This window comes from Scyliorhinus canicula, chromosome 16, assembly GCF_902713615.1.
Source record: "Scyliorhinus canicula chromosome 16, sScyCan1.1, whole genome shotgun sequence".
Taxonomy (NCBI): domain Eukaryota; kingdom Metazoa; phylum Chordata; class Chondrichthyes; order Carcharhiniformes; family Scyliorhinidae; genus Scyliorhinus; species Scyliorhinus canicula.
The window spans coordinates 33097947-33122169 of record NC_052161.1 but is presented as its reverse complement, the minus strand read 5'-3'; the positions used below and the strand labels follow the sequence as shown (position 1 = coordinate 33122169).

Genomic DNA, 24223 nt, shown 5'->3' with positions numbered 1-24223 from the left:
AGAATTGAACACAATAAAATGTCCTTCCTGTCCTGTCCTACTTGTAGCTACTCATACTAATTGATCTGTTGTCATATGGAGGCATTGCTTAACCAGGAGACAATGTTGGTGTGGTGATATGATTTACATAGCTGTCTGCCATTGGGGCAGAACACCGGCTTACCATTGGCCCTGGTCGGTCATGTGCCTCTCGACCGATTGGTTGAGACCAGTCATGTGACAGCTCTCCGATTGGTCGCGGGGCTGAGTTAACCACGCCTCCTTGCCGAGGTATAAATAGTCAAACGCCCGGCGGTCGTCCATTTTAATGTAGTCAACCGCAGGGCTAAGTTCTAGTTTATTAAAACCTAACTTTTGTAAAGCAACTCGTCTCTCGTGCAATTGATGGCTCATCAGTTGGTCAGTGAGCTGCCACCATATGTTTGGAGAAATAAGTTAGTGATTCAAAGTGCATTTGGACATAGCAGCAATTTATATTTATGAAGGGGCTTTAACACGATAAAATGTCCTTCCTGTCCTGTCTTCCTTGTTGCTACTACTCAAAAATGTGCTGTTATGTAGAGGTATGGCTTAACAAGGAGACAATGTTGGTCAGTAAGCATCACGGTTAAAAGATGAACAGGATTTGGTGTGATTAAATATGCGGCAGCAGAGTTTTGGACAACTTCACGTTTACAGATCATAGAATGTGAGAGGCTGTCGAGCAGTTCATGGTGTTATATTGCTAATATATATATTACTCTTTGAACCAACCGAGTTGATGAAATAAACAATAATCTTCTTTGAAAGATTAACTAATTTAATGAGTAACATAAATAACATTCTGTGAATCCTTTGTACTTAATACCCAACTAGTAAAAGAAATAAAATACAAATAAGATAGCCAACTAACTATGCAATGTAATAATGAAATAACTTATAACATCTCTCGCTCTAGCTAATATATGTCTTATCAGTTCACTCTCCTGAAGCACACTCTCTCAGAAAGAAAGTCATTCTTATACCATTTGATAATGTTGAAATTACTCTACTACATTTACATACATTGATCATGTATAGTCATAATCTTTATTGTCACAAGTAGGCTTACATTAACACTGCAATTAAGTTACCGTGAAAAGCCCCTAGTCGCCACAATCTAGCGCCTATTCAGGTACACAGAGGGAGAATTCAGAATGTCCAATTCACCTAACGGCACATCTTTCGGGACTTGTGGGAGAAAACCGGAGCATCTGGAGGAAACCCACGCAGACACGGAGAGAACGTGCAGACTCCGCACAGATAGGGACCCAAGCCGGGAATCGAACCTGGGACCCTGGAGCTGTGAAGCAATAGTGCTGGCCACTGTGCTACCGTGCTGCCTGTATATTCATATATGGAGATCACTACACATGGAACAGTCAATCCTAAGGCACGATCTTCCGGAAAAATTTCCAAGTGCTGTGGCAAGCAGGAGTCTCCCGGTGCTCGACCCAGTGAGGCCGGCTACACTATTTGACGTTAATTGGTCCGCTTAACGAGGCCTCATGGGCTTCTCGCTCCGAATGCCGGCTCACCAGCTGATTCGTTGGGACCCCGCACACCAGCACCCCGCCAACAACGTCGAGCAGCACTTAAGCTGCACAGCCCGTAACGATGGCGCTGATGAGCAGCATGTTGGCGCAATGGTTAGTACTGGTGCCTCATGGCGCCGAGGTCCCTGGTTCGATCCTAGCTCTGGGTCACTGTCCGTGTGGACATTTGTACATTTTCCCTGTGTTTGTGTGGGTTCCGGCCCCACAACCCAAAGATGTGCAGGGTGGGTGGGTTGGCCACAAAAAAATTAATTGAGTAATCGAAATTTTTTTTAAAATCTCGTCGAGGAGACCAGCACCAAGATTTGGAGATGAAGTCCTGCGGAGGCTCCTGGCTGCGGTGAGGCCAGGAAGGACATCCTGTTCCTCCAAGAGTCCCGGAGGGTGAGTCATAATGCAGACAGTACTGCCTGGGATGAGGTGACGGTGTGACCAGGAGGACTGGTCCCCAGTGTCGGAAGAAGATTAATTACCTACACCGGGCAGCACGAGTGAACATACACCAACGTCCCACCCCCCAAGGGAACTACCGCTCAGACGACCCCCAACCCTCCCTCCATCCCCCTCCCCCTTCAACACTCCCTCCTCTCACCTTTTCAACCCTCCCTCCACCTCAGCCCTCCCACAACTGTGAACCACACGTGTGGCGAACGATGCCCTCTCTGTGTCTCCTCAGCAAAAGCTCTCCCATAATCGACGTGTGAGGGCCCAGACTCGCAATGTGATGCCGGACTTGAGAATTCTCACCTCCTGCGAGGAGCGGGCCCTGGAGGTGTCTGGTGGCCGAGGACAGGGCTGTCAGCAATACGGAGGTGGGTGGATGCTGTAGAGGTGAGGAACCACCAGGCTCCACCTGGAGGACCTGTCATGCGTGAGTAGTGATTGCCTTACTGACCGACCCATCCCTCCAACTGATTACTTGTCTATTCTCCTGCAGGTCCAGCAGCCGACGCACTGGCCCATCCTGGATGGCCCCCTCTTCTGACACCGAAGAGAAAACCTCTGAGAAGTACTATGAGGATGCAACCATTATATACGTGGCACAGCTGTCATCCCCACCTTCCAACAGCGCAGATACACACACCTCGCTGGGAAATGTTAGTGGACAGGATTCTGAGGCACAATCTGGTGAGCACCACACTGCTGATGATGCACATCTGGTGGAGTCAGGAAACCCCAGGTGAGACAACAGTTGGAGGTCCCAGCCTGATGCTGAGCCTCTGGCACACGGTTACCCAAAGCTGATGGAGATGATAGGACATTCCGAGGGAGACGTCAGCGTCACTCCAGCAGATCCATAACCGATTGGAGGAGTCTCAGAGGCTACGGAGCAGGAGGTGGCGCTAGCAAAGAGTGGCACTGAGGCCAACACTGCTAGGATGGCGACCACAGTGGAGAGCCTGGTGCATGATGTCGGCACCATGAATGTGATCGCCAGTCGGTGATGGCCATGTCTGAGGGTCTCGGCAGTTTGTTTGCCTCACTGGGGGATGTCACCCAGTAGTACAAGGCCGACCTTGGTGAGGTTCTGCAGGACATGTCCCACATTCAGATGGGAATGGCTGTGGCTCTGTGCAGCTTTTGCCAGTCGCAGGTGGGCATTACCGTGGCACTGCAGCGCATGTTCCAGTCACTGAGGAGATACGCTGAGGGCATCAACACGATAGTATGGACCATGGGGAGCCACCAGGACTGGCAGATCTAGATGATGCAGGGGCAGCCAGGGTTTGAACTAGCTGCTCCTCCTTCCCAAGGTGCACCACAGTGCCCTATGGGCACCGGGAGGTGTGCCAACCCATGGGGTGGTGACGGTGGCCACCAGCTCTCCAGACTTACATCCTTCGAATGAGGCCATGTCTCGTGGAGAGCACATATGCCAGGGCAACATGGCTGTGCATGTGCCGTCAACAAGTGAGCCGTGGCTCTCTGGCCCCAGAGCCCCCAGAGGACCCCCCACCGGAGGATTAAAGGCCATGGGAAGTGGTAAGCAGCTGGCTGCTGGATGTCAGGGGGGGCGTGGGGGGGGGGGGGGGGGGGGGGTGTCAGGGGGGGGAATGTCCCCCTCCTCCACGTTGTGCCATATTCCCCTTCCTAGCCTGATTGGCGACCGGGTCCTCAAGGTGTGGGGCAAGATCCGGCACATGGGCCACTGTCTCGGGCATCTGCAGATGTTGCTGCTGCCTTCGCCGCATTCGCATAGCACCAGCACCACTCGGGCAACCTCTGCGTCCAACATCTCTGCCATTGCATTCAATATCTGTAAGGCATTGGGAGGGGGTATTGGACCAACAAACAGCAGTGGCTCCCACCCCGGGACCCTCCATTCCCCTATTGATTCCACCCCCCAACCGCCTTGCCCGGAATGCCCTCTCCCTGAGCCCTCCCCATGTACTCAGGGCAGCAGTGAGACCCCCTCATGGGCCCCAGACCATGTACCCCGGACACCCTCTCACATTATCCGGACCGGGCGGGGGCCCCTTCCCCGTGGCACTCACCCACCCTCCGGCCGTGTCACTGGAGCTGTGTCCCATCCCCTGGGTGTTCGGATATTGGCTGCTGTGGTGTTGCCTTTCGCAATGCACTGTCCAGGCATCATGGTCTGATTGCGATGCCAAGTTATGACTCCAACATGCTACATGGCCCGCCCACTCAAGTGAATACACTTGGTGTGTGTGAAGTGCTCACCTGACCACAATTGCCAATTCCCCATTAGCAATAGCCTTCAGCCCCACAGCAAAAGGCCTCGGCATTCAATGGGGGCTATGGGTGGTCAGTGGGACCGACAGGTAAGGACAAGGGTTGCCCCGGAACGGATACATACAATCCAGGGGTTGGCATGGTGGTGCTGTGTGTAGTTGACACTGGTTGCCCCCCACCTAGTGCCTCCCCCCAACCATTCCATGATGTCCACCGCTGCGCAGGGCCCTCTCCCCAGCTGGGGTTCCCCAACCCTTACCGAGCATTGGGTAGCAGGTCCAGCGTCCCCGGGCTCTTTGCCTGAGAGCAAAGATGGCTACTCACCTCTGAGGCTCCCCACAGAAGCCCTTCCGTCTGGTTCGCGTTTTTCAAAAGGTGTACTAATCAAAAGGTGTACTAATCAACACCAGCGTGAGCACTTGCTGGGGAAGCCGCTGAATGAAGGGAGGCTGTTGGATAAGGGGTGCCTCTCGTTAATTGTATGGAAATAGAGCTTAAGTAGTGATAGCGAGAGCTTAACAAGGCCAGAGAATTGTGCCCAATGTGTGTCCTTTATTTGAAGATAAAACAGTATACATACAATGTTAACTGGGCGGCTAAGGAGTCATGTTTGACCATCATTTTTAAAATAAATTTAGAATACACAATTTGTTTTTTCCAATTAAAGGGCAATTTAGTGTGGCCAATCCACCTACCCTGCACATCTTTGGGTTGTGGGGGCGAAACTCCACACAAACAGTGACCCAGAGCCGGGATCGAACCTGGGACCTTGGCGCCGTGAGGCAGCCATGCTAACCACTGAGCCACTGTTTGACCATCATGACTGCTGCTATCTTCTGTCTACTGAGTTGGTATTATACATTACATCATTACTATTGGAGGGTAGGGATGGGTAGCAGTTTACAATATGGCCCCTTAAAGTTACATATATATAACATCACAACAATTTCCGACTCATGTTGACGCAAATGTGGATGGTTGCAGCAGCCACGATGGAGAAATCTTGAGCAGCCACGAAATCAAAACCAAGGGTGTGATCCAATTGAATTGCAACATAGTCCGATGTCGAGCACGTTTAGCCAGATGTTTCCCGGCGCTCGCTCGTACTGTCTGTGCGGAGTCTGCACGTTCTCCCCATGTCTATGTGGGTTTCCTCCGGGTACTCTGGTTTCCTCCCACAGCCCAAAGATGTACAGGTTAGGTGGATTGGCCATGCTAAATTGCCCTTAGTGACCAAAAACTTTAGTTGGGGTTACTGGTTTCCGGGGATAAGTTGGAAGTGTGGGTTTAAATGGGGTGCTCTTTCCAAGGGCCGATACAGACTCGATGGGCCGAATGGCCTTCTTCTGCACAGCAAATTCTATGATCAGAGGGGCCTCTGGCCTCTCTTGCATCCCATCAAACATGGGCAGGTCACCCCTGGGCCTAATCACTGGTGCCAGCACAATGTCAGCCTGGCACCATAGCATTGCCTCAGCAAGCCTGGCAATGCCACGGGCGTATTGGCAGTGCTAGGCTGGCACCTGGGTGACAGTGCCAACGTGCCTCAGTGGCACCAGCCTTGCTGGCGTGCCACCCTGCCCGGAGGTCAACTACCCGGGGCCTCCGAGCCCCTGGGAGAGCCCCCCAAGTGCCATTCTGGGGGTGCGATGCAGCCAGTAGATTGCGCCCCAACTATTTTCCACATGCAGTGCTACTTGAAACAACTCTGCAAACGATGAATCACTCTACCAAGTCAGAGAGATCCAGTAAAAATCAATTAGCAATTAATCTGATAGTGGTCGATGATCATTTTGAAAACTACTGGAGGGGTACCTTCCTGCAACTGGACATATTCCTTTTCTTTATTTTTCATGGGATATGGGCATTACAGTCAAATGGGGCAGCATGGTTGCACAGTGGTTCGCACTGCTGTCTCACAGCTCCAAGGTCCCGGGTTCAATTCCAGCCTCGGGTGACTGCTTTCTCCCCGTATCTGTACGAGTTTCCTCCGGGTGCTTCAGTTTCCTCCCACAGTCCAAAGATGTGCAGGTTAGGTGGATTGGCCATGCTAAATTGACCTTAGTGTCCAAAAGGTTGTGTGAGGTTACTGGGTTCTGGGGATAGGGTGGAGGTGTGGGATTGGTTGGGGTGCTCTTTCCAGGGGCTGATGCACACTTGATTGGCGAAATGGCTGCCTGCACTGATAATTCAATGATTCTATGATTAGCAACTGTTGCCATCCCCCATTGCCCTTCAATTTTCCTATGCCATTTCAGAATAGGATCTAGGATCGCATGTAGACCAGAACTGGTGACAGGTTTCCTTCTTAAAAGAGTGCAAGATGGAGTTTTAGAGCAATCTATGATAGTTTCATAGTCTCAGTATTAGTGACAATCATCATATTCTAGATTTATTAATTGAATTCAAATTCCACCAGCTTCCAAAGTGGGATTTGAACACACATCTCCAGAGCATTAGCCTCTGGATTAAAAGTCCAGAGACATTGCCAGTGCACAAACTGTTGTTGATGTTGCGGAAATGGTCTTAGTTCGAGCTGCAAGTTTGGAAAATTCGGCACTGGCATCAAATGAGCGTTACGCAGAGACTGATGTCACAATCTGCCTGCTCTGTACTTCCCGAGCCAAAACTACTGAGCCTATGGACCCATACTTTACAGCCACAGAATCTTACAGCACAGAAGAAAACCATTCAGCCACGTGCTCCTGCTGGCTATTTGAAAGAGCTGTCCAATTAGTCTCAGTCCCTACTCTGTGCCCAGAGCCTTTCAAAATATTTCCTTTAAAATAATATTTATATCACATTCTTTAGAAATTTATTATTGAATCTACCCACACCTTTATGGCTAGGCCCACGCCGGAGTGGTTGGCGCCCTGCCGACCGACACAAACGGCCTTTGGCGCCCCGCCGACCGGTGCCACGGCTGGCCGAAAGGCCTTCGCCGGTCGGCGTGTGTCCGCGCATGCGCCTGAGCGTCAGCGGCCGCTGATGTCACCCCGGCGCATGCACAGTGGAGGCCATGGTGGAGGCCATGGTGGCGGCGGAAGAAAAAGAGTGCCCCCATGGCACAGGCCCTCCCGCCGATCGGTGGGAGCCCAGCTTCTCTTGTTCCTCCCTCAGATGATCAAATAAATTACATTACATTCACTTGAGGCATATTTGTGTTTGAGATTAGGACTGGATATTTGATCTTTGTTCCATGCTTCCTTATGTTTTGAATTGATACCCACTATATGGTGCAGTGTTTCTGAAGTGAATTTATCATAAAAGAAATGAAATGGAAATTTCTTTCTCTCTTCAGGTTGGAAGCTACACCAGGTTGCTCAGATGATTATGTTAAAATATATGATGGACCTTCAACAAATTCTCCAGTGCTTTCCACAATATGCACTGGATCAAATCGTGCATTTACATCATCGTCCAACGCTCTGACTATTCATTTCCAATCTGATTCACAAAATAACGGTCCCGGCTTCACTGCAAATTACTATGAGGTGTCTGCAAATAAAAGTAAGTATTAAATTACTTCTCTTCATCTGTGCAGTTGAAATTAGCATGGTAGTAAACTGATTTAGCAGATGTGACTACTTTCAGACAGTCGATAAGGATTTGTTAAGATCTGAATTCATTGTGCCTCGCATCATGATGCTGTTATTATAAAGAGCTGTACAGAATATACAGCACAGAAATAGGTCAGAAATAAATTGTGTGCCTTCTCAACAAGAGATTCCTCCTTTTCCAGCTGCCTCATCTCAGCATGTGAGTGTACATTTCTAGTCCCTTTTCTTCCATGTAGTCATCTACTTTTCCTTAGAAAGTATCGAAGGGATCTGTCTCGACCATTTCCTGTGGTAGCATATTCCACTCTCTGGGACATTTTTTCTTATTTCACAATTGGAATTATTAGGAACTGGCTTATATTTTGGGTCCATATTTTTGGATTCTCCAGTATTTACACTGTTCAAATCATTCACAGTTTTGAAGATCTCTGTCAGTTCATTCCAGGTTTATTTTCGAAAGAAAAATACCCAACCTGTTCAGTTGTTCCTTGGAGCTGTAGTCTCTCAGTTCTAGGCACCATGTTATTTATCAAATTTGCGCTTTGTCCATTGTTTCTATGTGTTTTATAGAATGGAAGATAGAATTGTGCTCAGTGAATTTAGTGTGGCCTCACCACTGTCCTATACATGTTACATAACTTCATTACCGTTGAATTATCCAGCTTAGAAATAAATCTGAGTGCTAAATTGCCATTTTAAATTATTTTATTAGCATGCAATGCTGTGTTTAATTATTTATTCATCTCTGTGCAAATATCCCTTTGCTTTCCTAACCCAGTCACTATTTTTTATTATCTCAGGTAAAGTGATGCTTCTATCTTTTAAAACCAAAGTGCATTGTCTCATTTATCTGTCTTGAAATTCATTTTCTACTGAACTGCCTAGTCTATGAGCTTTCTAATGTCTGATCCAATGCGATCATTTGTAAATTTTGATGTCATCTTGCTTGTTTCTCAGTCAAACCACAGATATAATTAATGAAAAACTATGCGCTCATCCCTGGTCCTTGTGGAACCACGCTTTCAATTGTTTTCTAATCTGAATAACATTCAGATTAACAGAATAACATTCTGCCTGGGGCAGCAGGGTAGCATGGTGGTTAGCATAAATGCTTCACAGCTCCAGGGTCCCAGGTTCGATTCCCGGCTGGGTCACTGTCTGTGTGGAGTCTGCACGTCCTCCCTCTGTGTGCGTGGGTTTCCTCCGGGTGCTCCGGTTTCCTCCCACAGTCCAAAGATGTGCGGGTTAGGTGGATTGGCCATGCTAAATTGCCCGTAGTGTCCTAAAAAAAGTAAGGTTAAGGGGGGGGGGGGTTGTTGGGTTACGGGTATAGGGTGGATACGTGAGTTTGAGTAGGGTGATCATGGCTCGGCACAACATTGAGGGCCGAAGGGCCTGTGCTGTGCTGTACTGTTCTATGTTCTATGTTCTATACCCTTGACCTCCAGTCTTCACTCTTTATTTTTGGATCAATTTAATTTCCATTCAGCTAATTATCCCCTGATTCTATGTATCCTAACCTTTATTATGAGTCAACTGTGGTAACTTCTTGATGACATTTGATAATCGACGTTTATGACATTTAATATTTTAACATCTTCAAAGATTTGTATCAGGTCAACATATGAACACAGGAACAGAAAAACATAGCAACAGGAGTAGGCCATTCCGCCGGCCAACCACATTCTGCCATTCACACACATTGACACTGATAACCTACTTTTATGTCATTTTCCTCCACTATCTCTATATCCCTTGGTGTTATTAGTAAGTAGAAATCTGTCGATTTCTGTCTTGACCGTGTTTTGTGATTGTCCTTCCACGGTCCTCTGGGGTAGAGAATTCTAAAATTTACCACTGTCCGAGTGAAGTAATCCCTCATCTGAACCTTAAATGGCCTGCCTTTATGATAAGACTGTGTCCCTGGTTCTAGAGTCATCAGCCAGCCACATTTATTAATTTTGTAAGTTTCAATGAGATCACTTCTCATTCATCGAAACTATGAAGAATACAGGGCCAATTTCCTCAATATTTCTTCCTAAGACAATCCCACCATCCCAGGAATCAGTCTGACAAACCTCCATTGCACTCCCTCTGTTCCTCAGATAAGGAGACCAATGCTGGACACACTACTCCACGTGCGGTCTCACCAAAGGTTCTACACAATTGCAATAAGACATCTTTACTCCTGTACACAAATGCCCTAACAATGAGAGACAACATACAATGTGCCTTCCAAATTGCTTGCTGCACCTGTGTGCTAGCACTTAGTGACTCATGAACAAGGACAGCCAGGTCCCTTTGGACATCAACACTTCCTAACTTCCCACCATTTAAGAAATACTCTGCCTTTCTTTTTTTTTCTACCAAACTCGAGAACTTCTCACATTCTCACATACCTTTCCCACCACTGATATTAAGCTGACAGATCTATAGTTCCCAGTTTTTTTCTGTAAAAACCACATGGACTAGAAACTGTAATTTAGCAAATTTACCAAAGCAGTGGCTCCAATGAGGATGTAATGAGGATATCTATGGCATGATCACAACTCCAGTATTTAAAGAGATTGGAGAGAACCCCCCACTAGCCGCGATTTCAGCTGAAATTGTAGTTTTTGCTGCTGTTGCCCTTCTTTGAGGGATGGAGATTCTGATTTCAATCGGAGGCGCCCTAACACTTTTGGGATCCCAAGCTCTCCTCCATGATTCCACCCCCCGCCCTCTGGTGCCATGGCCCCAAATAACATCAAACACTACCTGCAATGACATCAATGCCCTCCTGACTCAGCCCACCCTCAGCTCACACAACATAAGCAACAAAAATGCACAAACCACTGCATAACTGCTTTTGTGCTTTTTAAACTTGTGGAAACCAGCCTAGAATTAATTGTAATCCACAATGCAAGTAACAACACCTCCCCCCGCCCCCCAAAAAGTACACATATCACCGCTTAGACTGCTTCAATACGTTTTGATTTACAACAAGCCTGAAATTGATGAGATTGACTTATTTAGTGAATTGGTTTCTGAGCCATTCTGCCATCCTTGTGATGAAGTCATCATAGGTTCTCTGTTGGTCTTCCCTGAACCAAAATATTGATGACTTTCCAAATTCCATTTGAGAAGATTGTCAGATACATATTCAAGGCAGGCTAAAAAATTTACTCTTCAACTTGACACTGATGATTCATCATGTCTTCTTAAAGGAAGTCCCAAGGAAGTTAGCAGTTGACTGTGGTAAGAACACGTCTCAGCACCTTCCCCCAATAAGAACACTTCTTTTCAAACTGATCCGATAATGCATAATCAATTCTTCCAGATAATTCACATCTTTGAACAAATGCACACATGGCCTTAATATGAGCTTTGGATGTTTCATGATGAGCAATATTTCTTCCAACATTTCCAGTTAGTGTACTCATCGACAAATAATAGTTTCCCTTTAATCAGGACAGGGAATAATTTGCAAACATAACAGTAGACTGACTTAGACATTTCCGAAAAAAATCTACCAGTTTCTCCTTTCCGTCATGCCATTTCCCTTCACCTCAGAGAATGCGGCTCATGAAGACTTCTAAACTGCTTTCGGCCTCAAACTTCAACGCTTTTCTCACATTTTCCATATTTCCTATGTTCTCTGGTCTATTTATTACAAAGTATTCAATCATACCCTGTGGAATAGATTTTGGCCATTGTTATGGGAGAGGTGTTTTCAGAACCCCAAAATGTATTATGGAGTTCAACCAACCTCTCTCTTTAATGTATTGTTGCTTTTGAAGCACACGGCTTGGTCTTTAGGTGTGGTATTACAATTATGGACACGTAGGTTTTTAAACACAAAACAATGTTTATTCCATGAATTCAACTTAACCTTTTCAAATAAACATTGGATCATTTACCACCCCTTACTTCAAAGATAACCCCGAAAATAGTACAACACTAAATAATCCTTCAAAATGTTCCTTCAAACCTCCAAAAGACTTAACACCTTTAAACAGAAACACATCAGGTTAAAGACATTACTATTATGAGTTTAAAATCACCCAAATGATTCAGAGATAGTCTTTCATGGCAGAGATCACAGCAGAATCCAGCTCACTGCAAACAGAGACACACCCAAGTTATTTTTCTTCATGCAGCTCTCAGCAAACCAGCCAGGCACTTTTCAGCTGCTCTCTCAAACTGAAACTAAAAGCAGAAGTGAGCTCAACTCAGCTACCCCCACCCTCTGACATCACTTCAGTAATATGAGCTGCTCCATTTCTTAAAGGTAAATTGCTTAAACATCCATTTTGTAAAGGTACTCTCACATGACAGCCACAATGAAATGTCTTCAGGGTAGGATTTGTCTCCCACTTCAGCTGTACAAGAATGAGCTTGAGCAGTATCTTGTACTTTCATTCCCATTTCAGAGTCCACTTCTTCTTCAAGCTTTTCAGCTTGTGTTGTCTCCAGAAATCAGCAGGTCACAGTCATCAGGCAAGTCACCAGAACCTTTCGTGGATTTAGTTAATGAAACAGTACAGAACACTATTTTACTGAATTGGCTGAAGCAACCTGGGTTTCATTAATCTTCACTTCATAACTTTCTCCTCTTAGATTCCTTTCCTGAAACTAATGATTGACAATGGGGTGCTGTATTGTCACTCGTCCATTTACTGGTGATGTTGTAAATGTTACAAATGTAAATAGGAAAATGGATTTGATAAATGAAAATTAAATAAACCATGGACAATGGGTGAGCATTAGATTGTTCTGTTCAGATTTGGCACTTTGAGGAGAAAATCATCTTTGTTGAAGCATGTGACTCATCAAATGATATCAGAGCTAAGGGGGTAAATTCTCAAGGAGAGTAAAGGCAGATGAATTGGAGGACAAAAATACAACATGTTTTATGTTTCTCATTTTCTCATTTCATTGTTATTACTAGATACACAATGTGGAGGCAAACTTGACGATGATAGTGGAACATTTACCAGCCCCAATTATCCACGGAGCTATCCAAATAATGCAAAATGTACTTGGTATATATTTGTGGACAGTGATGAAAGAATACAGTTAATCTTCATTGATGTTCAGTGAGTAACAATGTTTCTACTCAGTGTAACTGGATAATGTCAGAGGTATCTATTGGCTAATAACCATGGACAATGGATTTATTGACGTTTTTAGCCTCTCGTGCCTTCCAAGAATCTGCTGTGAACCTTGCTGGTGTCTCACAAGCAGCTGCACACCACTGTATCTTGCACATCACACATACCCTTATTGCGAGAACTGGACAGTACATTAAATTTCATACAGATGGTACGTCCTGGGCACATCGGGCAGAGGATTTTGTCACAATAGCTGAACTCCCTGGAATGCAAGGTATCATTGATTACACCCATGTGGCCACCAAGACCAGTAATCTTCATCACCTAGAAGAGCTTTCACTTCTTCAAAGATCAACTTGTCTTCAACAACAACAAAATATTCATTCACATGTGCATTCACTTTCCTGGCAGCTGTCAATAGTCAAATCCAGGCAAACCTTTTTCTCTCCCCAATTAACCCAGACTCCCTATAGACAATGACTGCTGAGAACCCCCTTTCATACTATTGTGGACCCTTGGCTTGAAGGCCTCTCTCTCGGACTAGTATATTGAGTTTATGGTTGGGAGACAGTATTGCTGAGCTTTTGTGTGCCAAACACATTTTCTTGATTATAAAACACGAGGCAGTAGGCCTTTCCATTATGTCATGTGAGTGTTCATTTAAGAAAGGTTTCTGTCTGATCACATGGCTTCAGTGATGTCAGTTTGTGGGTGGAGCTGGGCTGTGTGAGGTTTTTGGTTTTGCTTTCATTTTTTTGACTGCTGTGGACTGAGATAGGAGAAAGAATTGTTTGGCCTGTCTCTCTAGTTTCATTTTAAATATCTGTTCCAGTAAAAGTCACCTTAGTGGTGGCTTTTAAGATATAGTTTGCTTTCCGGAAGTGTTTAAACCTTCTGGTGGGACGGGATCAGAATCTCAGGGAAAACCAGTCTTATTCAAGTGAGAATGCAGAGTGCCGGACCATGCCCTTCACAAGGGTTTTTTGGTATTTTGTTTTTGGATTGGAACAGTTGAGGGGGAATTCACTTAGTGTTATACATAGATTATTGTAGCTGTTGGGTGTCTTTATGTCTGTAATTGATGAAAATTCTTGCTATGTGTTTGTATAAATGTTAATTCAGTTTTTAGAATAAAGCTTATTTTAATTGAAGTGTCTGGGAAGACTGTTGAATAACACCTTCGGGAAGGCTCTTGTGCTCACCCTGGCCAAATTCAACATAAACGGTTTATAGGTCAGGTGAACTCCACAATACACTTTGGAGTTTCTAAACACTGGCCCATAACAACTACTTGTGTGCTAGTCTCTGCATTTCCTGAATCTGTTTCGCTTTATTGATCAGCAAAGAAAGTTGAACATGATTGCATCATTGAAAATTAACATATACAATTTCATTGACAGAAAACAGAGAACATTCAATTTGTAATTTTGTCTCAGCAAACCGAGAGAAAAAAATGAATCTTAGAACTGTAGCTGAAATTAATTTGGAGATTGTGCTGCCACCATATGTTTGGAGCAATAAATTAGTGATTCAAAGTGCATTTGTACAAAGCAGCAATTTATATTTATGAAGAGGCTTTAACACAATAAAATGTCCTTCCTGTCCTGTCCTACTTGTAGCTACTCCGACCAGAAAATCTGCTGTCATGGGGAGGCATTGCTTAACCAGGACATAATTTTGGTCAGTGAGCATCACGATTAAAAGTTGAATAGGATTCGGTGAGATTAAGGATGCGGCAGCAGAGTTTTGGACGACTTCGAGTTTACAGATTGTAGAATGTGAGAGGCTGTCTAGGAGTTCATGGAATAGTCAAACCTAGGCCGTGAGGCCGGTAACACTATTCAACGTTGGTCCACATAATGAGGCCTCACGGGCATCTCGCTCCGAATGCCGGCTCACCAGCTGATTCATCGGGACCCCACTCATCAGCGCCCTGCTAACAATGTCGAGTAGCACTTGAGCTGTACTTGCTCAGCAAACCCCAGCCAGCTCGCAACAATTGTGCCGAGGAGACTGGCCCCAAAATTCGGGAATGCAGACCTGGGGACGCTCCTAGATGCAGTGGAGGTCAGGAGGGATATCCTGTTCCCCCGAGGGTCCCGGAGGGTGAGCCACAAGGCAATCAGTGCTGCCTGGGACGAGGTGGCGGCAGCAGTCAGCTCGGGCAGTGTGACCAGGAGGACTGGCCTCCAGTTCGGAAGAAGGTTAACGACCTACACCGGGCAGCACCAGTGAATAGACACCAATATCCCATCCCCAATATCCCATCCCCATCCCATCCTCAAAGGGAGCATCCCTCCATTCCCCTCCCTCTTCAACACTCCCTCCACCCACCCCTTCTACCCCCCTCTACACCAACCCTCCCTTCACACACCCCCAGAACGGTTAACCACATGTGTGGCTCACGATGCCCTCTCTGTGTCTCCTCAGGAAATCCTCTTCCACAATCGCCACAAAAGGGCCCAGGCTGGCGGTGTGGTGCCCAGGCTGGCGGTGTGGTGCCCAGGCTGGCGGTGTGGTGCCCAGACTGGCGGTGTGGTGCCCAGGCTGGCGGTGTGGTGCCCAGGCTGGCGGTGTGGTGCCCAGACTGGCGGTGTGGTGCCCAGGCTGGCGGTGTGGTGCCCAGGCTGGCGGTGTGGTGCCCAGGCTGGCGGTGTGGTGCCCAGGCTGGCGGTGTGGTGCCCAGACTGGCGGTGTGGTGCCCAGGCTGGCGGTGTGGTGCCCAGACTGGCGGTGTGGTGCCCAGGCTGGCGGTGTGGTGCCCAGACTGGCGGTGTGGTGCCCAGGCTGGCGGTGTGGTGCCCAGGCTGGCGGTGTGGTGCCGGATTTGAGAATCCTCACCTCCTGTGAGGAGCGGGCCCTGGAGGTGTCTGGTGTGGCTGAGAATAGGGCTGTCACCAGTGCGGATGTGGGCGGACACCACAGATGTGAGGATCCACCAAGCTCCACCTGGAAGACAAGTCAAACGTCAGTAGTGATTGCCTTACGATCAATCCAACCCTCCCACTGACCACATGTCCATTCTCCCACAGATCCAGCAGCCGACGGCGCTGGCCCATCCCGGGCGGCACCCTCTCCTGACCCCAAGTAAAACACTTCTGAGGAGAGTTCCGAGGATGCAACTGTCATAGTCGCATCACAGCTGTCACTCCCATCCTCCACCAGCGCAGATAAACACACCTCGGTGTGAAATGTTAGTGGATAGGCTTCTGGGGCACAATCTGATGAGCACCATACTGTCGATGATGCACATCTGGTCGAGGCAGAAACCCCCAGGCGAGACAGCAATTCGAGGTCTGCTGCATCCCAGGACCCAGCTGTGTCCCAACCTGATGCAGAGTCTCTGGAACAGTATTACTCAGAGCTGATGGAGATGATAGGGAGCAACCTGGATGTTCAGAGGGAGATGTCAGCATCACTCCAGCAGATCCATAGCCGATTGAAGGAGCCCCAGAGGTTACGGGCACTGGTGATGGCACTAGCAATGAGTGGCACCAAGGCTACACTGCAAGGATGGCAGCCGCAGTGAAGATCCTGGTGCACGAAATCGGCACCATGAGTGAAAGTATCCAAAGCATCATGCAGTCAGTGATGGCCACGACTTGGGGTCTTGGCAGTATGTCTACCTCACTGCAGGATGTCACGCAGTACAAGGCCGACCTTGATGAGGTTCTGCAGGACATGTCCTGCTCTCAGATGGGAATGGCCGAGGCGCTGAAAAGCTTGTCCCAGTCACAGGTGGGCATTGCCAAGGCGCTGCAGAACATGTCCCAGTTACTGAGAACATCGTCAAGGGCGTCAACACGATGGTGCAGACCATGGGGAGACGCCAGGGCTGGCAGAGCCAGATGATACAGGAGCAGTAGGTCTGAAACCAGCTGGCCCTCCATCCCAAGGTGAACCCCAGGGCCCTAGGTGCACCAACCAGGTGGAAGTAGCACTGAGTGTCAACCCGGACCAGTCCCATGGGGTTGTGACGGTGGCCGCAGCTCTCCCGGGTTTCACCCTTCTAATAAGGCCGCGTCTTGGGGTCAGCACACGGAGAGTTGTAGCGAAGGTTCTGGGGGGCACCTGGGGGGCAACCTGGACACAGCACTACCGTGCCAACCCCTGGATCATGTGTAACATTTGTCTCTGCCTGTAGACCCACCAACCATCCATAACCCCCATCAACTGCCGAGGCCTCTGGCCGTGGGGCGACAGACAGTGCCAAAAGTTGCCCCGCAACTGATATGGTTTGAATATGCATCAGCCCCTGGAAAGAGCACCCCACCCAAGCACACACCCCCACTGGGGAAAAGAGAAATATTCAAGTGGTAGAGGTAAAGGAGATCTGATGGGAGATAAGAAGGAGAGTATGCCTCAGATTAAAAAAGAAATCCAGGAGGGTTGAAGAGGAATGAAAAGAAATGTATCAAATGTGTTCACTGTCATAAACTTGGCCCTGTAAACATTTAGACCATTACAGTGAAAAAATTTGAAGCTTTTAATGTCTCTTCTACCCTCCAGGATTTCTTTTTTAATCTGAGGTACACTCTCCTTATTATCTCCCATCAGATCACCTTGACCTCTACCACTTGAGTATTTCTCTTTTCCCCGTAAGAAGTCTTACAACACCAGGTTAAAGTCCAACAGGTTTGTTTCAAACACGAGCTTTCGGAGCACGGCTCCTTCTTCAGGTGAATGGTTTCACCTGAAGAAGGAGCCGTGCTCCGAAAGCTCGTGTTTGAAACAAACCTGTTGGACTTTAACCTGGTGTTGTAAGACTTCTTACTGTGCTCACCCCAGTCCAACGCCGGCATCTCCACATCATCTCTTTTCCCCAGTTTCTGATGTCTGAAACCAAGCTTTGATTTATGAACTAATTCATACTCATCTGCCATTTCTGCTGCTAACCTCACAGTTTTAGTCCTCTGCTCTTCCACATGAGTTCTCAATACATCAGGAATTGAATTTTTAAACTCCTCCAAAAGTATAATTTCTCTGAGAGCTTCATACATTTGGTCTATTTTTAAAGCCCTTATCCACCGATCAAAATGACTCTGTTTAATCCTTTAAAACTCCAAGTATGTTTGACCAGGTTCTTTCCTTAAATTTCTAATCCTTTCTCTGTCGGCTTCAGGCACTAGTTCATATGCACCTAAGATGGATTTTTTCACCTCCTCATACGTTTCCGATACCTCCTGTGATAGTGATGCAAACACTTCACTAGCTCGACCGACCAACTTTGTTTGAATCAGTAATACCCACATGTCCTGTGGACACTTCATTTCTTTAGCTACCTCTCAAATGAAATGAAAAAAGATTCTACCTCCTTATCATCAAACCTTGCCAATGCATTGACATATTTAAATAGATCCCCATCAAGCCTTTGACTATGATGCTCAGGTTCATTATCCTCATCAATATCCTCATACTGTATGTTTCCCTTTACATCCGCCAATTTTAACTGACTGTCGTGTTTCATGGCCATTTTCCGAAGTTCAAACTCTCTCTCTTTTTCTCTTTCCTCTCTATCTCTTTCCCTTTCCTCTCTCTCTCTTTCTCTCTCCTATCCTCTCTATCTCTTTCTCTCTTTTTTCCTATTTCCTCTCTATCTCTTTCTCTTTTTCTTTGTCCCTCATTGCGTATTCAAGCTGCTTTAATTCTTTCTCATGTTCCATCTTTTTAATCTGTAACTGAATTTTTGCCAGTTTGAATGCATCATACTGTATCTCAGGAAAGTTTTAATGCTCAGCTACCGTCCGAAGTACCTCATCTTTTCGTAGCCTGTCAGGTAACCTTAACTGCAATGTCTGCCAAATCTAAAAGCCTTTTTTTAGTCTCTGTTCGTAAGGCACTGTGTGTAACCTTCTCCACCCTCAAAACCTCCGAGCCTCTGAAAGAGCCATTGTCCATAACACACTCCCTACTAAAACTGGAATACCACACCTGAAAAGAAAACACATATATACTCACTCTCACCGTCTTTAAATTCACTAAGCCAACCGAATCACGAAAGATAGACTTTTACCCCACAAGCCCCCAATTTATTATGGGCCAGGGTTTAGAAAACTCCAAAGTATATCATGGAGTTCACCTGACCCACAACTTTTAATAGATTTTGGTTTTGGGGAGCGCACTCTCCAGGTGTTATGCAACAGAGACCTTAAGCTCTTTTGAAAACAAAACAATGTTTATTCTACGAACCAAGTTAACATTTTATAAACACACAGTCAACGTCTTACCAACTACCAACACAGATAACCCCACAGATACAATACTCTATAGGTAACCCTTAATACCTTTCCTAGCAACATCCATAAGTTAAACCCTTTTTTAACAAAGACAGCAGGTTTAAATTCTCGACAGAAACATGTATGACTTTGAAATCATCAAGGAATCTGGAGATATTTTTTAGAGAGAGAGAGAGAGATACAGCTTCTTGTTTGAATACAGCTCTCCAACTGAAAATGAAACAAAAATCAGAGCCACAAACCAACTTTCCAGCTCAAAATGAAAGTAAAAAGACCGACTGACAGCCAGCTCCACCCATACACTGACATCACTGTAGCTATTTGATAAACAGACATTTCTTGAAGGTACATCCACCTGACATTTGTCCCTCCCTCAGATGATCTAATAAATTACATTACATTAACCTGAGGTACATTTGTGTTTGAGTTGACAAAGTTTGGAACTTTTTGGTTGATCCTTGTTCAATGCCTCCATATGTTTTGAATTGGTATCCAATATGGGGCAGGGTTTATGAAGTAAATTGTTCATAAAAGAAATGAAATGGGAAATTAATTCTCTCTGCAGGTTGGAAGCTGCACCAGGTTGCTCAAAAGATTATGTTAAAATATATGATGGGCCTTCAACAAATTCTCCAGTGCTTTCCACAATATGTACTGGATCAAATCGTGCATTTACATCATCGTCCAACGCTATGACTGTTTATTTCCAATCTGATTCCCAAAATAGTGGTCCCGGCTTTACTGCAAATTACTTTGAGATATCTGCAAATAAAAGTAAGTGATAAATTTCTTCTCTTGATCTGTGCAGTTGGTATTCGCAGGGTAGAAAAATGATTTAGCAGATGTGACTACTTTCAGAGAGTCGATAAGGATTTGTTAAGATCTCCATTCATTATGCCTCGCATCATGATGCTCTTATTATAAAGAACTGTACAGAATATACAGCATAGAAATAGGCCAGAACTAATCTGTGTCCGTGTGCCTTCTCAACAAGAGATTTCTCCTTTTCCAGCTGCCTCATCTCAGCCTATTTCTTGCCCCTTTTCTTCCATGTAATCATCTACTTTTCCTTAGAAAGTATCTAAGCGATCTGTCTCAACCATTTCCTGCGTTAGCTTGTTCCACCCTCTGGGTAAAGACATGTCTTCTTATGTCACAAATGGATGTATTAGGAACTGGCTTATATTTTGGGTCCATGTTTTTGGATTCTCCAGTATTTACGCTGCTCAAATCATTCACAGTTTTGAAGTTCTCTGTCAGCTCATTCCATGTTTCTTTTTTAAAGAAAAGTAGCCGACCTGTTCAGTTATTCCTTGCAGGTGTAATCTCTCAGTTTTGGGCACCACCCTTGTTTATCAAATTTGTACTTTCTCCATTGTTTCTGTGTTTTTTTGTACAATGGAAGATAGAACAGTGCTCAGTGAATTTTGCATGGCCTCACCACAGCTCTATACATGCTACACAACGTCATTATCGTTGAATTATGCAGTCTAGAAATAAATCTGAGTGGTAAATTGCCATTTTTTATTATTTTACTAGCAATGCTGTTTTAAATGATTTATTCATCTTTGTGCAAAGATCCCTTTGCTTTCCTAACCCAGTCACTATGTTTTATTAGCTCAGATTTAAGTGATGTTTCTATCTTTTTAAAACAAAGTGCATCGTCTCATTTATCTGTCTTGAAACTTATTTTCTACTTAACGGCTTACTCTCTAAGCTTTCTAATGTCTTCTCCAATGCTATCATTTGTAAATTTTGATGTCATCTTGCTTGTTTCATAGTCAAAACCACAGATATAATTTATAAATAACAATGGGTTCATCCCTGATCCTTGTGGAACCACATTTTCAATCGCTTTCTAATCTGAATACACTTCACCTCCAGTCTTCACTTCTTATTTTTAAATTTCCATTTAGCTAATTATCCTCGATTCCATATATCCTAACCTTTGTTATGAGTCAACTGGGGTAACTTGTTGATGATATGTGAAAATTAAAGTTTGTGACATTTAATATTTAAACACCTTCAAATATTTCTCTCAGGTCAACATAAGAACACAGGAACAGAAAAACATAGCAGCAGGAGTAGGCCATTCCACCGGTCAACCCCTTTCTGCACAGATCGTAGCTGATAACCTTTTTTGTACAATTTTCCTCCACTATCTCTATATCCCTTGGTGTGATTGGTATCCTGAAATCTATCGATTTCTGTCTTGAGCGAGTTCTGTGATTGTCCTTCCACAGTCCTCTGGGGTAGAGAATTCTAAAGATTCACCACCGTCTGAGTGAAGAAATCCCTCATCTGAGCCTAAAATGACCTGGCTGGTTTAGCTCAGTGGGCTAGACAGCTGGTTTGCGATGCATTACAAGGCCAGCAGCGCGGATTCAATTACTGTGCCAGCTTACCCGAACAGGTGCCGAAATGTGGCGACTCGGGGCTTTTCACAGTAACTTCATACTTGTGGCAATAAAAGGTTATTATTATTGAAGGGCAGCACGGTGGCGCAGTGGGTTAGCCCTGCTGCCTCACGGCGCCGAGGTCCCAGGTTCGATCCCGGCTCTGGGTCACTGTCCGTGTGGAGTTTGCACATTCTCCCCGTGTCTGCGTGGGTTTCACCCCCACAACCCAAAGATGTGCAGGGTAGGCGGATTGGCCACACTAAATTGCCCCTTAATTGGCAAAAATAAATAAATTGGGTACTGTAAATTTATTTATTTAAAAAAAATTATTATTGTGAGACTGTGTCTCTGGTTCTAGATTCATCACCCAGCCACATCTATACTGTCACATCATGTAAGAAATTTGTAAGTTTCAATGATTCAAAGATTCAAACCTTTCATTCATCGAAACAGGATCGAATTCCTAAATATCTCTACCAAATACAATCCCGCCATCCCAGTAATCAGTCTGGTGAACCTGCATTGCACTCCCTTTGTGGCAAGTGTATCCTTCCTTAGATAAAGAGACGAAAACTGGACACACTGCTCCAGGTGCAGTGTCACCAAAGGTTCTATACAATTGCAGCAAGATATCAAGATGTCTTAACACTGAGAGATAACATACCACATGCCTTCCAAATTGCTTGCTGCGCCTGCGTTCTAGCTTTTAGTGGCTCAAGGTCAGCCAGGTCCCTTTGGACATCAACACTTCCCAATGTTTCACCATTTAAGAAATTCTCTGCCTTTTTGTTTCTTTCTACCAAAGTGGATAACTTCTCACTTTCTCACATTACCTTCCATCTGCTGCGTTCATGCTCAATCACTTAGCTCGTCCAAATCCCTTGAAGCCTCCTTGCATCCTTCTCACAACTTACATTTCCACCAGGATTTAGCAAACTTGCAGTTATTACATTTGGTCTCCATATCCAAGTGATTTATTTAGATTGTGAACAAGCTGTGATCCCAGCACGGATCCTTGCGGTTATCCACCAGTTAAGGCCTGCCAACCTGAGAATGACCCTTTTATTCCTCCATAAGTTTTCTGTCATTTAACCAATTCTCAGTCTATGCAGTATAATGAAGCAAGCTTCAGTAATTCAGCATCTGTGATGAATATTTGCAATTATAGTTTAATTCTCCAGTTGTTCTGCTGTTCATTCTTTCAGTGTAGGTTCCAGTATTTTTCCATCACTGACATTAAACTGGCAGGTCTCGAGTTCTCTGTTTTTTCTGTAGAAGCAGCATGGACCAGAAACTGTAAATTAGCAAATTTACCAAACCAGTGGCTCCAATGAAGATGTAATGAGAACATTAATGGCATGATCACAACTCCAGTGTTTAAAGATATTGTAAAGAACCAGCCCCCCCCCCCCCCCCCCCCCCCCCCCCCCCACCCCCACAGCTGCTACATTTCAGCTGCAATTGTGGTTTTAGCTGCTATTGCCCCTGCTTCGGGGATGGAGATTCTGATTGTAATCGGAGGCAGTCTCACACTTCTGGGATTCCAAGCTCTCCCTTTCTGTGGGGCTCCCATGATGTCCTCCCGCCCTCTGGTAACATGGCCCCAAATAACATAAGACCATAAGACATAGAAGCAGAATTAGGCCACTTGGCCCATTGAGTCTGCTCCGCCATTCAATCATGGCTGATATTTTCTCATCCCTATTCTCCTGCCTTCTCCCCATAACCCCTGATCCCCTTATTAATCAAGAACCTATCTATCTCTGTTTTAAAGACATTCAGTGAATTGGCCTCCACAGCCTTCTGTGGCAAAGAGTTCCACAGATCCACAACCCTCTGGCTGAAGAAATTCCTCCTCATCTCTGTTTTAAAGGATCGTCCCTTTAACCTGAGATAGTGTTCTCTGGTTCTAGTTTTTCCGACAAGTGGAAACATCCTCTCCATCTTCTAAACTCCAACGAGTACAGACCCAGAGTCCTCAAACGTTCCTCATATGACAAGTTCTTCAATCCAGGGATCAGTCTTGTGAACCTCCTCTGGACCCTTTCCAAGGCCAGCACATCCTTCCTTAGATATGGGGCCCAAAACTGCTCACAATACTCCAAATGGGGTCTGACCAGAGCCTTATACAGCCTGAGAAGTACATCCCTGGTTTGTATTCTAGCCCGCTTGACATGAATGCTAACATTGCATTTACCTTCTTAACTGCCGACTGAACCTGCACATTACTTAAGAGAATCGTGAACAAGGACTCCCAAGTCCCTTCGTGCTTCTGCTTTCCAAAGCATTTCCCCATTTCGAAATAGTCTATGCCTAGATTCCTCCTTCCAAAGTGCATAATCTCACACTTTTCCACATTGTATTTCATTTGCCACTTCATTGCCCACTCTCCTAGCTTGTCCAAGTCCTTCTGCAGCTCCCTTGCTTCCTCAATTCTACCTGTCCCTCTACAGATCTTTGTATCATCTGCAAACTTAGCAACAGTGCCTTCAGTACCTTCTTCCAGATCATTAATGTATATTGTAAAAAGTTGTGGTCCCAGCACAGACCCCAGAGCCACACCACTGGTTACCGGCTGCCATCCTGAAAAAGACCCCTTTATCCCCACTCTTTGCCTTCTGCCAGTCATCCAATCCTCTATCCATGCCAGGATCTTACCTTTAA

General features: G+C 45.6%; 1 protein-coding gene across 1 annotated transcript in view; it reads left to right on the top strand.

Annotated features, from left to right (window-relative positions):
* LOC119979709 (cubilin-like) overlaps window positions 1-24223 on the top strand; it is a 225388-nt gene that overhangs the window by 1208 nt on the left and 199957 nt on the right. Inside the window, exons 3-5 of the mRNA XM_038822269.1 lie at window positions 7573-7781; window positions 12762-12909; window positions 19726-19934. Coding sequence (XP_038678197.1) covers window positions 7573-7781; window positions 12762-12909; window positions 19726-19934 — 566 coding nt within the window. The remainder of the gene's footprint in view (window positions 1-7572; window positions 7782-12761; window positions 12910-19725; window positions 19935-24223) is intronic.